This window comes from Dermacentor albipictus, chromosome 3 (assembly GCF_038994185.2).
Source record: "Dermacentor albipictus isolate Rhodes 1998 colony chromosome 3, USDA_Dalb.pri_finalv2, whole genome shotgun sequence".
NCBI classification, from domain to species: domain Eukaryota; kingdom Metazoa; phylum Arthropoda; class Arachnida; order Ixodida; family Ixodidae; genus Dermacentor; species Dermacentor albipictus.
In genome coordinates this window covers 107,859,863-107,873,662 of record NC_091823.1, presented here as the reverse complement: position 1 = coordinate 107,873,662, position 13,800 = coordinate 107,859,863, and the positions used below count along the sequence as shown (strand labels likewise).

At 46.0% G+C, this 13,800-nt stretch overlaps 1 protein-coding gene across 1 annotated transcript in view; it reads left to right on the top strand.

The window, feature by feature from the left end:
- The window catches only part of LOC135904878 (disintegrin and metalloproteinase domain-containing protein 10-like), a 50,427-nt gene extending 43,987 nt beyond the window's left edge, over window positions 1-6,440 (top strand). The window contains exons 12-14 of the mRNA XM_065435866.1: window positions 1,994-2,199; window positions 5,346-5,501; window positions 6,209-6,440. Coding sequence (XP_065291938.1) covers window positions 1,994-2,199; window positions 5,346-5,501 — 362 coding nt within the window. The 3' untranslated portion in view covers window positions 6,209-6,440. The remainder of the gene's footprint in view (window positions 1-1,993; window positions 2,200-5,345; window positions 5,502-6,208) is intronic.
- The last annotated feature ends 7,360 nt before the right edge of the window (window positions 6,441-13,800 follow it).

Below are 13,800 nucleotides of genomic sequence, written 5' to 3'. Positions count from 1 at the left end.
ATACTGGGAGCAAGCTAATGGTCCTATAATTTTTCAATTCTTTACCATCTCCTTTTTTGTGGATTAGTATAATGTCTGCATTCTTCCAGTTTTCTGGGACCCTTGCAGGCGAAAGACACTTCGTATAAAGAGCCGCCAGTTTTCTGAGCATTATGCCTCCTCCTTCTTTGATTAAATCGACTGTTATTCCATCTTCTCCTCCCGCTCTTCATCGTTTCATGTCTTGCAGGGCCCTTCTGACATCGCTAGTTATAGGAGAGTTTCTGCATCCTGTTCATTACTGTTTCTAAGTGAGGTATCGTGACTCCTCTGGGTACTGTATACAGGTCAGCTTAGAATTTTTCCGCTGTTTTTACTATATCTTCGAGATTGCTTATGATATTATCCTTCTTATCTTTTAGTGCACACATCATGGTTTGTCCTATGCCAGGTTTATTTTTTACTGATTTCAGGCTGCGTTCATTTTTTTACGGCTTCTTCAGTGTTTCTCATGTTATAGTTTCGAATATCAGTTATTTTCGCCTTGTTGATCAGTTTTGACAGTTCCGCGAATTGCGTAACGCTGTGCGGCCGCCAGTCCCGCACAACCGCGTAGAGCGCAGGACTCTGTGATTCTAGATGTACTGCGCTCACCGCGAAAGGTTAGAAAAACACCCACATAAGCACAGCAGAGAGGTGGCTACGTGAGGCGGTACGACCGATAACTGTAGAAGCGTCATTCAAAACAAATAATTATTCTCCACTTCCGGCGCGGCGTTTTCTCTACTTCTTTTTTTAAACAAAAAGATGTTGATCCATAAATATTCTCATAAACAACGGTTACCTTTTCTTTTTATTCGCTTTTGCTTGCAGTTTGGTTGCTGCCTTGGCTCTCTCCCTTAGTAGATCGCTTAATTTCTCAACTCCTTGCGATTTTTGTTTCCAGTTGCCAACTTTGCACGAAAAGGGCTATACAATTAGGGAAAAACAGACGAGATAACGGGCGACCGTCATCTTGCTTATGGGTTTAAGGGTTATTGCAGGGTTTCATGAGGGACGCTCTTTCACATTATTTTATTTCCTACCTTATCTAACCCACATCACGTGTATATGGTTCCGGGCATCTGCCAGCGTCGCGGCGAGCCGAAACTCAAGGAAATAATGAAGCAAAGGGAAAAGTTAAACGCAATTGGCGTTTTCTTCGGCCGCAACTCGTTCCATGAGAGTACAGACCAGCTGAGTAACAGCCGCATCCCTCTCCTGGTCCCAGGATCAGCCTAAACAAAGAAGGTTGAACTAACAAAGCAACAGCTATGCGCGTGACGATTGAATAGATGGTGACAACTGAACGCATATCGAGTTAATCGCGCGGGTGCGGAATCTGTGAGAAAACTGTCCTTCACATTACAGGAGATGCCGATAACTACCGCCATCTAAAAGGAGTGAAAAAGGCAGCATAATGCTGAGCGATGAACAGCTGCCAAGTCTCAACATTGATCTGGCGGCGCTTTAGGAATATGTGAGGAGTGGTGGCGTGGGTGGGGAGGGAGGGGGGGTATGCCACATGATTTCGGGGAGGGGCCCGGGCCCCCCCGGGCCCCCCCTCCCCCCCCCCTGGGTACGTGCCTGGCCCGTGGGCTTCTTCCTCGTTTTCGACTACACGGCCCACACCTGCAAAAAGTAAACTGCTTGTTTATCAAGGAGGCAAATATTAAGAGTCAAAATTTTAGGGAGCTTTGGACATAAAGTCCCCAAGCGGTTTTAGGTACCCAAAACCATTTGGGAACTTTATCTCCAAAGCTCCCTAAAGATGTTTCCGAAGACCCAAACATTGCACATTTTGCGTTCTTCTGTACTGTCTTCACGTTCTCTTGCACTCCTGGCCAATATATAGCGTACCCTAACATTTTGTCCCATATATTTACAACTCGTTGTTAATTCAAATTCGTAACCGTGCCGCTGGAGTGTTTGCCCATGTTTTACTCTGTCGTGGTATCTCCTTCTTTTGTGACAGGGGGCTGCCTCCCAGCGTGCGATTTTCCAGCCATGAAGGCCCACTGCGGCGTCATGATGACCCCCGGTGCTCCATGCAACGGACTGCGGGGCTACTGCGACGTCTTCCGCAAGTGCCGTGACGTGGACGCCGAGGGGCCGCTGGCACGCCTGCAGCGCATCTTCTTTGGCGAAAAGTCCGTCAACAAGATCAAGGAGTTCATCACGGTACGTACGCCGCCGCGACGCGGCTCACATTTAGCGCCTGGGGAGAGAGAGAGAGAGAGAGTGAGAGAGAGAGAGAGAGAGAGTGAGAGAGGTTGGCATGGCGCGAGCGTGCACATGTGCTGAACTATATAGGCCGCCTAGAAAACACGAAGCCGAGAGGGGCGAGATTTTAAGTACAGAGTGATACATCTAAATTCTTGCATGGTTGTACCATAGCCCTTTAATACATGGTAACACTAGTCTTTTAATACATCTTGCATACTTGTACCCCCAGTCCTTTCATACTAAAACAACTGGGCAGTGCTTCCCCAGCACTGCCCAGTTGCTTTCATCGACGTCTTTAGCACGGTTGTTCCTATTCCCAGCTTAACTGTGATGCCGATTAACGTACCTGAAAGTAAACTTGTAAAGCAAGATCTGTCAGAAATATCTAGGTGCCACGCAGGAGGCCATTTTAGGACAATGATTTCAACACACCACCAATACATCGTCACAAATGAGCGTCTTCTCGGCACTCGAGCGCTCTGCAAGCTGTAATTTCACCGCGAAGCTTTGAACATAGTGTACTTGCTCCATGCAATAGAGGTTAAGACCAGAGACTGAATTCCCAAATCTTTTCTTACGCAAGTGCTATTTGCCATTGGCCGGTTGCCTTCGCTAATTGTATGTCCAGCGTCAGGATTGGCTGGATTTTTTTTTACGAACAATTCTAGTGTAAGAGCTTTTTGTGCATGCGGGACCATAATGGGGAACACCTATAAAACCTAACCGCGAAACAATGTAATTGACTTTTTGTGAGAAATACCGGCGGCGATTGTAGCCTGATGATGATGATTTAATTGGCATCCCCTTTCAATCGCGGCGGTGTTAAATAGTCACCTAGCCTTGAAGAATTTTCGTTCTACCATTTTTGTATACATTTTAAATCATTTTTCTCTTCCTCAGAACTTCTGTATCTAGCTTGTAGAGCCAACTGTGGCTGTAACGGATACAGTCCTGTCAATCCCTTCGTATCAATCCGGTCGTATCAATGAAATGTCATTTGCTTATCTCGAGTGCTGACTGGTTGATGCTTCCGTTCCCTTTAAATCCAAGCGCTTCTGGAAAGTTTACCTTGCCTACAAGTCTCACTGGGTGAAACCGTTCGCATTCCATTAGGATGTGCTGAGTAGTCTCAGGAATTTCGCTGCAGCATAAACATGTGTCACCTTGTATTTGTTAAGTGCCCACCTTGTGTCACCTTCACTTCGTCTGCTGCTGGAGTTCTGATTGGCTGGGCTGGGGTACGCGTCAGAAGGAGACAGGCGCCCCCAGCCAATCAGCCCTTCAGCAGCAGACGAAATGAACATATCCACAAGGTGGGCACTTACAGGACCCCCAAGGTCTGATTTTCCTTCGCTGACATGTTTCATATATATTTTTAGAGTATACATATCTTTTCTGAAAAGTAACGAGTACACGAACTTGGCGTCCTCGGAGACGAGTGAGGTGGACATACTTTGCCGCTGATAACGTGAGCCTCATTATAATAATTAACAAAATAATATTAATCAACTTTTTTTATTAGTACCTCGGGGGCACTTGTCTAAATGACACATTTGGAGGTAGTGACATTTTCATGCACATCCATCGTTTAAACATTTTGAAAAATCGCACCTAATTCGAGACATTCATCACCAAATCCCAAAGTTCATTCGAGGAAATATCGAGATTAGTCGCTTCCCGCTGCGCCTCAGACGGCAGTGCCCTGTAAAGAAGCGTGGGGAGATCTGATAGCATGCCGAGGCAAATCGTGACCGGGCACATAGCCGCCCATGCTTGACTCGATAAGCATGCCGTATCAGTAGCTGCCGCGACTGGCCGAGCCGTTCGGTTTCAAACTTCGTCGCGGTTGTCAACATGGGTCGTTTCAGTGCGATATGGCAGCGGGGTCACCTTTTCTGTGCTTCCTTCACTCACTGTCTCGATACTGCCTGGATTTGCCGTTGATATTGGATGAGAAATATCTCGAATGAGGTAGGACAATATGTGCGGCTTTCGAGAGTGTTAAAAAGTGAAAGTGCCTTAAAATGTGGCTGCCTTCACATTCGGCGTTTAAGGAACTGCCCCTAATGCACTAATAAAAAGTGAAATAATAATCTTTTGTTTATTAGTCTTCTGAAGCAAACGTTATTAGCGCAAAGTATGCCCTCCTCCTCTATGAACACGTCTGCAAAAACGCCGCGATAGCTGCGCTTATAGCCTTTTTATTGAAATATCTGCATTGTAAAAGAAGAAGAAAAAGAAAGGACACCCTATAGATTTGGTCATATATACATATATATTTTGGTCTTTACAACGCTGGTGGGGACTTACGCTCGAAGCCGTGGCCGATAGCTTTAATTCATTTGCGATTGGTATGCGGACTTCGTTATTTCGAAACAGCACTGAAGGCCTTGCAATCCAGATGAGCAAGTGCACATTGAGGTAACTTATTTTTCAGTTCGCGGGTGTTCTTAAAGTTCGTGTCATAAAAACAACTTTATTAGGTATTTCGGAGCACGCTCTACAACTTTAAAAATGCGGCGCTGGTGCCCTAAAACGAATGTTTAAAACTTTGAACATTTAAACGTAACTAAATAGCTAACCAACTACGCTTAAAAAGAAAGTTTGAGAACTCAAGACGACTGCAGTGTGGTCTCATTCTTCTTAAATATACACCTACATTTTATAAAATTTGGATTCTACTAACATGAACCACCCGGTATATCGTGTGCTAGTATATGGTCAGCGAAACCTTTCAAATCTCGAAATTTGCGGATATGTAGTACCCGCCGTGGTTGCTTAGTGGCTATAGCATTGGGCTGCTAAGCACGACGTCGCGGGATCGAATTCCGGCCACGGCGGCCGCATTTCGATGGGGGCGAAATGCGAAAACATTCCTGTACTTAGATTTATGCGCACGTTAAAGAACCTCAGGTGGTCTAAATTTCTGGAGTCCCCCACTACGGCGTGCCTCATAATCAGAAAGTGGTTTTGGCACGTAAAACCCCATAATTAAATAAAGAAGGATATATGTACTGGGCATGAAATCAAGCCAGCTTTAAAAACCATGCAATTGACAAGCTGTGAAGCTGGCCCCTTGATGATCGTGCCGTGTTCTGCAGGTGCACCCTCTGCTGTCCGTGTTCGTGGCGCTGGGCTCACTGTGGCTGATGATAGTCGTGTTCCGGTGCCTTGCCGTCCACACGCCCACCAGCAACCCGAACAAGAAGCCGGCCCACAAGCTCAAGGACACGCTCAGGCAACCTTGGAAGCTCTAGGTGAGGGTGTAGAGCGTGGCTCATCTGCTATTGATAACAAGTACTGGCAGCCACTTTAACAAACGTAGTCGCCTGCACCGTATCTAAAATTCAGCAATTTGACCTGCGAACTCCAATTTTGCCAGTTTTTTCCCCCCAGAAAGCCCTAACATCGTTTTAAATGAAGAAAAATTAGGACAGTTCTAATACCGTTATTTTTTTTTCAATGGAGAAGACATTCGTACAAAAAGAAACTAAAAAGAAAGTTCATCTTAGTTAGACAATAATTAGAAGAAACAATATTTGTTCACCTAGAACAACTAATACAACGTACGACTAAAATAAGGCCTCGCTACGGAATGCAGGCATCTAAATACCAATCTACAAAAATGCATAGTCATTGTAAAGAAATAATGCGCGAATAGATACGTTGGTGAAAGCACGCGCCACGCACACGAACAAACAAACACACACGCATGCGCATGCGCACGCGCGCACTTTGCTGGTAATTTCGTGCATGCCTTACTGTTACGAGACACCACGCGACTTTTGCAACGGCGCCTTTCTGTTGGCGGTGAGATTCCGACTACCACCAACCACCACAAAAAAAAAAGCAAACGATCGAAAGAAAAGTATGTTCGTTTTGAACGTCGCGCATTGCTGATGCAAGTCCGAACACGAATGAAACCTTGAGGCATCTTGCGCTAACAGTCTGTAATTTGTTTCAGCGGACCACGGCCCCGGGTTGCGGAGCATCGGCGACCAGGAGGAAGGTCTGGTCCGTACGGCAGCCGGCTGTGCGGGAAGAAAACCGCGTTTTCAATTTTTTTCTTATTTTCTTCAGCGCGGCACGTTATCGTCGCTGTCTGAAAAGTTGTCTTAATTGTTTTTATTAGATGCTCCATTGAAAGGGGCGAATATATAGTGTTTCGCTGTAATAAAGCTCTTATAATATCGAAATTGCTTACAAACGTGAATCGGTCGCTGTGGCGAGCTGCGAATGTATATAGTGACGTTGGCTCCATGGATTGGCTCTCGCCCCCGTTCGCTCCATCGGCTTTTAGCGAGTGCCGTTTGCCAACGGCTGGCCATCCTCGCTAATATGTCCATTTCGATTGGCGGTCATGTGCCCTTTCTAAAAGTTCTATAGCGTAAGTACTTTCTTTGCGAATACGAGTCCTGGCAAACCTCATCAACGATGCGCTGAAAGAAATGCGCATCGCTGCTGAGAAATTTGCATGTCGCGTCGCAACGGTGCCAAGAAGCGAGTTTCACTGCCAACAGAAACACTCTCTTCCTTTGCTTTGACTGGTGACCGCAAGTGGCGTTCCTTGCTTCCCTATCCTCGTATACGAAGCGACGGACGGCATCACGTTTACACCAACGTAAACGTATACGTGTTTGCGAAGCTTTCATGGAATCCCATGCTTTGAGAAAATGGCAGCTCATCAGCCGTTTATGGGCGCTTAGTAGTTGTCAGGCAATTTATGAAGTAGAGCTATCAGGCAACCGAAAAAGAAAGTGTAAATCGCAGCCGTGAACTTCAGCCGCTTTTGCTGCAAATTGTTTTGTACTACTGCATGCCGAGTGTACTTTTGAAGCGCCCGCTAGGGGGTTATCAGTGGCGGCTCTATGGGCGGTGAACAAAACTTATGTGGCGCCAAGTGTTGTTACTGGAAACACGAAAGTGGAGTCTCGCTGCAGTGTATGCTTCATACGTAACTCGTTTCGACGGTGGGAATACACGCAAAGTTGCCGCGCGACTGGCCGCTCGAGGCCCTTTGCGTGTATTCGCGGGTTTCTTTCGTACTCGGTAAAGTGCCTTTTATGTAGCACGTATTCAGCAACAGAAAGCTGTAGCGGGAGTTTTTTATATTGCTCTACAATCTTCTCATTGACACTCTTGATCTAACTATAATTATATTTGAGAAGTTTATAAGCGAATTGAGGCTACTGTAGTTAGAGGGAATGCGAAAAAATAATTTGAGCATTTCCAAGCGACGTCAAACAACAGTACACTGGTTCTGTCGAGGTACTTGGCATTTGCACATTTTAAAATATTGGTGCATGATAGTCCCGACACCCTGCATGCATATACGCCAGTAGTGTGTGTGGTACCATGAGACTGCTTCGTAAGGCTTCAGTGACTTGCTTTTTCGTGTCCGAAGTCGCGATGCATTCAGCACGCGCTTTGAACTGGCCACAATAAAGCGTACACAGCGTAAACAATTATTTGCTGCGTTTTCGAGGAATCAAACCTCCACAGTGTAAGTACATGAGTTGACGGCTATCCAATGCGGAACTAAGGCAAAACTTTTCTTTCACTGCTTCGTTGAAAACAACGAATTCTGTACTGTGTGCTTATCCAACCCAGACGTCCATAGACAGATTAGGCAAGGCACTTGATGAACCTTCGAAGCCGTTGTTGTTACCACTATGAATGAGAGCATTACCAGGAATGTCCTCGCCGTCACTTTTAATCCCTAAATGATCGGATCCTGTGTCCCGTATGTATAGCGTTGACTCTCGAGCAACAAAAGATGGAGATGCGGCACACCACCACCAAACATGTTGCATAAACTGGAGGAAATTATATGGTGCCTCAATGTTTATACCCTCTTTTCTTAAATGATGGGGTTTTACGTGCCAAAACCACTTTATGATTATGAGGCACGCCGTAGCGGATGACTCCACAAATTTTGACCACTTGGGGTTCTTTAACACGCACCTAAATCTAAGTACACGGGTGTTATCGTCTCCATCGAAATGCGGCCGCCGTGGCCGGGATTCGATCCCGCGACCTCGTGCTCAGGAGCCCAACACCATAGCCACTTAGCAACCACGGCGGCGGGTGAATGTTTATACTCGAAAGGGACGCTCATTTAACTTTCACGTGTTTTACATCAATGTACTCAATTTCATTGGATACATTTGGACACAGTTTTTTCTTCGCTTTTTATGCCCGGGGAAAAACAAGTAAAAAGTTTTTCCTAAAAAGTTCATGAAGCGAAAGTATACCGTCAACGCTCCGCTTAATCGGCGTTCGTGTTGTCCACTTGTGTCCTGTCTGCACGCCTCGCCACTTTTTTTGCCTAATGAATCCTTACCAACAAGCTCAGCTTTCTGTCGTTCTCCGCTATCAGTGCTTCATTTCTTTGGGTGAAACTACAAGTTTATATTGTTTATATTTCTGCATTTGAATTAAACAATAATTTCTATACGATTTATTTGGCCCCATCGTCTGCTACTTCGCGTGGTTGTGCGTAACCAAATATCGAGCCTCTCGGATCACCTTAATCTTTTCATTACGACGGGGCAACGACATTGCCACAGAAAAAAAAAAATGAGGTCCATGCAGCGCCTTCGAATTCTGCGGCACTTTCCCTACAGTGCAACCGAGGAAATTTTCTCGTGCAATCGCAATTACACGGATGCTCGAGATGCATTGCCACAATACTGCTGTCCTGCTATCGACGGCACATGTGAGGGTAAGGGGGTCTTCAGGGACGGAGAGTGTGTTTAACGCCGGAAACGACGAAGTTCATGAAGCGAACGTATACCGTCAACGCTCCGCTTAATCGGCTCGGTAGCGCATAGCCAGGACGAGGTTCTTCCTTCCGCGGCTGGCACGAACGCTCTGCGCACGCACACTAACAGCGCATTGGCGTTCTTGTCGAGATGCTTTGAGTATGCACAGGCCTGGAGCGGAAGGGACATTTGACGTCGAGCTAAACGTTATCTAACATTTCGCCGGGTGTCCATTAACGCCGACGGTTTCCCTTCCGTCTCATATCGTGCACCATGGGGGTGCGACGCCTAAAACGCCATCTGGTGGTGGTCCTCTTCCCACCAGCGTTGTGGGACGCCTGGTAGCTGCCAGGGCGTAGTTCCTTCTGCCCAGCAGCTGTTGCCTTGCGTGCCGTGTCGCACCAACATGTCACACCAGCCTGCAGTTCGAACACCGCCGGAGGATTTCGAGCGCAATGCTAAACCTACAGTATCGTGGCTCTCGCACCATACTTGAGGCGAAACTGCGGAACTGCCAAATCGCCTCCCCCCCCCCCCCCCTCCCTCCCTATAATTGAGAAATAGAAGGCATCTATGTTCCCCTCGCTTCAAGGAAGACACTAAAGTTTCCCTGAGTGGCATACTGAAATTTAACGAAAAACTAGCTCCATTGTGCTGTATGTTTTCTAGTATATTAAAGCAAGAAGGTGAGACATTTGACTAGTTGGTATTGCATTTTGAAGTGGAGAACCGCGCGAGAAACAAGAACTGCGACACAAAAACACACAACACAAACGTTAGTGTTCTGTTTGTCTGTGTTGTGTGGCGATGTGTTTTTCTGCCCTCGGCAAGCGCTCGTGCTGTGTTTGTCTCAGTCCTTGTTTCATGCGTTGTTTTCCACTAAAAGAACCGCTTCAAAGCGAAGATTTCTTTGTGTATGCTCTCGTGCTAGGCATTGTTGCTGTTGCTGCCTGCTGCTGGGTCAGTCGGTATATTGGCATTGACACGTGGACTCGTTATTTTTTTTTCAGGTGCGCGCTTTTTACCGTCTAACAAATGTTATCGCTCGGAGCGGGACGCGCCCGCATGTATCGCAAGTTTCTGGAATGTTATCGATCGTTCTATTGTCACCGGAGCTTCTGTAATCAGATTGCATGTGCGGCGCGAATTGTGTAGAACTTTCTGGAAGACACGCGGGCATTACTCTGGAACCTTCCATAACTGGTGTATAAAAGCCGACGCGCTTGACCCGCAGATTTTCGACGATCGCCGACTGTGCTCGCCGCTATCGTTGTCCTTTGAGTGTAGCCTGCTTTTGAGGGCACAGGTTCGCTCAATAAAACGCTAGTTTCGTCAATCGGAGTTTTGCTACCTTCTTCACCCTCACTACTGCGTGGCGGTGAAGAAAACTGTTAAATGTTCGCTGAATGCGCGTACAAGCAAACGGGCTTATTATAATCTATATAAGCTGAACGAAACGTAGTGCTAAAAAGCGCAGCTTTGCGTACTACAATAATACAGCTCTCTACATAACCCTGAACATGTATGTAGCTATATCTATAGCTACCATAGCCAACGCTGAAGTATACCGAACTCTGAATGGAAATGTACCCCATAATATTAGACAATTTCTTTGATCGACTTGATTTGTATTGATTTTGCCATTCGGTATGTGCTACGGGGTGTGTGCCTCCACTTGGACTGTCTTGACCGTCTAAAAGACATGTACAGGCGCCCAAATCTTTAACTGGTGTGCGGGAGCGGCGACTTTTCCGTGCGTCAGCGCCGTTTGACGGGGCGAGGCTGGAAACAGTCTGAGGCTAAGCGCATGCGGACAAAGCGCGCTCATCTGGGCCCATCGTCTACTAGGCTGTTTCCAGCCTCACCGCGTCATACGGCGCTGACGCCCGGAAAAGTCGCCGCTCCCGCACACCAGTTAAAGATTTGGGCGCCTTACGTGCATAGTAGCACTGTGGTGCTAAAAGTGCAGGATCCTGAAATGTAGCTATTCATCGTACCTTTCTGTTAATACAGCTGTTATCGCCATGCTTCCCTCGGGTAACGTCATACCCTGGCTTCGTCCTCGTCACATCGCCGCGTGGACGTCTCAAACTGTACATCCGCCAGATTTGGTGTTTTAATTCTGGCATAGCTATGTAATGCATAAACATAAAAATTGCCTGAGAATAAAGTTGCGGCTTTTGGTGTGGATAAATATAACCACTGCATGGAGGTGACATGTTGCACAGGACGAACGTGAACAAACTTGTACGCGTTGCCGTTAGTTCTGCGGCATTGTCACTTGTCACATTATATTATGCATTTATTCACAGTCATATAAATTATTGTACTGAAGCCTGGGACAGCATCTAACATTTTTATCCATCAATCACCTCTCTCAACCCTTCAAAAACAAGCTATGTGCGATATTTCTTTTGCATATCGTCAGTCGCACTCTCTCCCGCTCTTTATTAACAATTACGTACTACCGTCATCCCTATCTTATTAATACAGACTTTGTCTATTATTTTTCAATATGTATCATCGTTATCTCTACCTCGACACAATTCCATCGTGTATATTGCTCAAAGCAAACTGAGCTTGTTTATTTTTTTTTTTGTTGTTGAAGGCAAGCTACTTTTGCCTAAGATTCAGACTACTATGGAAAATAAACTATTCTTTTTTCTGCTATACCACGATAGAACACCCTGTCTACCGACTTAAAACAAACTCCCTTTCCATCTTTAAATCTCAATTAAAGGACTACCTATGTAGAATTAAGAAAATCACTGTACTAATTAACTGTACATTGTCTATGAGAGTATGCGCCTACTTCTTGAAACTTCTCATCATAATGGCATGTTATACATTTTTTGGTATTTTGTACCGGTTTCCTTTTGTATTTGTTGCATTTTTTTCTTCTATTTTTTGTAACTTGTTTTATTAAATTATTATGTATGATATCAGTGCACTTATTTCGTTTCCATCTGCTCATTAATTATTTCAGCTATGCATTTTTACATTCGCTTTATTTATTGATTTACAATTAATGCAATTTTCACTTTGGGACCCCTCCCTGCATACAACTATTTCTGTACTAACTAACTTACCAATAAAATTGAATTGAATTCATTCATATAATTAAATGATCCCTGAAACTGTGTCGAGGAATTCTGTTGGCGCGTAGGGTGCAGCTACCATACAACATTCGCACCACAATTTAATTGGAGCGCGTCATATTACGAGAGCTGCGGACGATTACAAGTTGCCCTCCTCAATCGCCACGCTTTTCCTCCTCAACTCGTTCGCCGAGCGATCGGGCTAAGTTCTGCCTTCACTGGCTCTGCGGCATGATGTGACGTCACGTCGTCTGCTTCCGGTTTCTTGGAGCCAGCGTCCGAAGTCTCTCCGGAGCCTGGCCGTCGTTCCCCCGTGAGAGCTGTCCAAGCAACGTGGTTTGCAAGCGTTCGGTTTCGACCGCCGTTCGCGTAATGAACTCGGAGCATAGAGAAAGAAGTGCTCGGAGCTTGAGGAGCAGTTGTGCCTAGCTGTGCCGGTTGAGCGAACAGATGGCTTCAGACCGATATAGCGTGATACGCCTTCTCGCAATCCTGAGCTCCCTGATGATGACAGAAGCAACCATCCGCCACCACCAGATTCGCCGGGTTCCCCTGCCGACGACAACAGTCACCAGTGTAGTATAAATACGGAAGCTGACCTTCTCTATTCGACACACGCTATTGTGGTAGTCCTCTGGCGTGACGTGACAGCCGCAAACGCGTAGGTGCTGGCGTAGATCGGATACCGACGCCCACAGTTCGCTGCAACCACTCCGCCCTCCTGTTTCGTTGCAGAGGGACACGATTTCGCAGCTTCACATGTCTCCGATCGCTAGATTTGCAGTGCACAACGCAACAAGAGTGATTCGTGGTGCTCTCGAAAGGAAACCTCGAGACCAAAGCTGACTAGCAGCTCTTGTAAACACGGAGCACGCTGCAACGCTAGCAGACGACACTTGTTGCCTGCCGGACGTGTTTTAGTGCGGTGATTAATTGTCGGTGTGTATACTCCATCTGTTACTTTAATTTTTTAGAGAAACAAATGAACCAATATTGCAATCATTACGAGCAACATTTGTTTGTTCACCATGAAGTTGGCTAAAGTTGGATATATTACCGATGACGCAACGTTGGTAGCCGATGGTGAATTAGGGAAATCGCACCGGTGCACCCTGGGGCGCCGCGGTGCGCTCCGGTGCGATTTGCCGAATTCGCCATAAGCGGGTAGCTCACCCGACTGACGTCACGCGCCCCGCTACGTAGCAGGGGACGGAGCGGCTGAAAACTCAGAACAGCGGCGCCCCTGCGATTGGTCGCAATGTGCGTTTATAAAGCCTTATAATAAATTACACTCTTTACGTGAAGCGCTTAAATGTGTCACTTAATGACCAATAGGACCAACCCTAACGACTCAGTAAGTTTGTACAAAATCGTCAGCATTGTCTCAGCGTCATTTTAAACGCTTTACTAAATCATTTCTTCACATAGATTCCAGCGTATTCTTTGGTCAGCATATTTTCTCTATCTCTGCATCAAGCACGAGGTAAGTGCAAGTGCCGTTAGATTTTTTTTATGAGTCTCCTACCTTCTTTTCTTTTTGAGATCTCCTGCCACCCTTCTGTATCGATGGACGATAAATATTTTATATAATATAGTGCTCTCTAGTGTATGGCATGTGTCTGCAATGTCACAGACTTAGTGACCTATCATTGCGAAGTTTATACATGTATGTAGCCAACTGAGAAGAAAAGGAG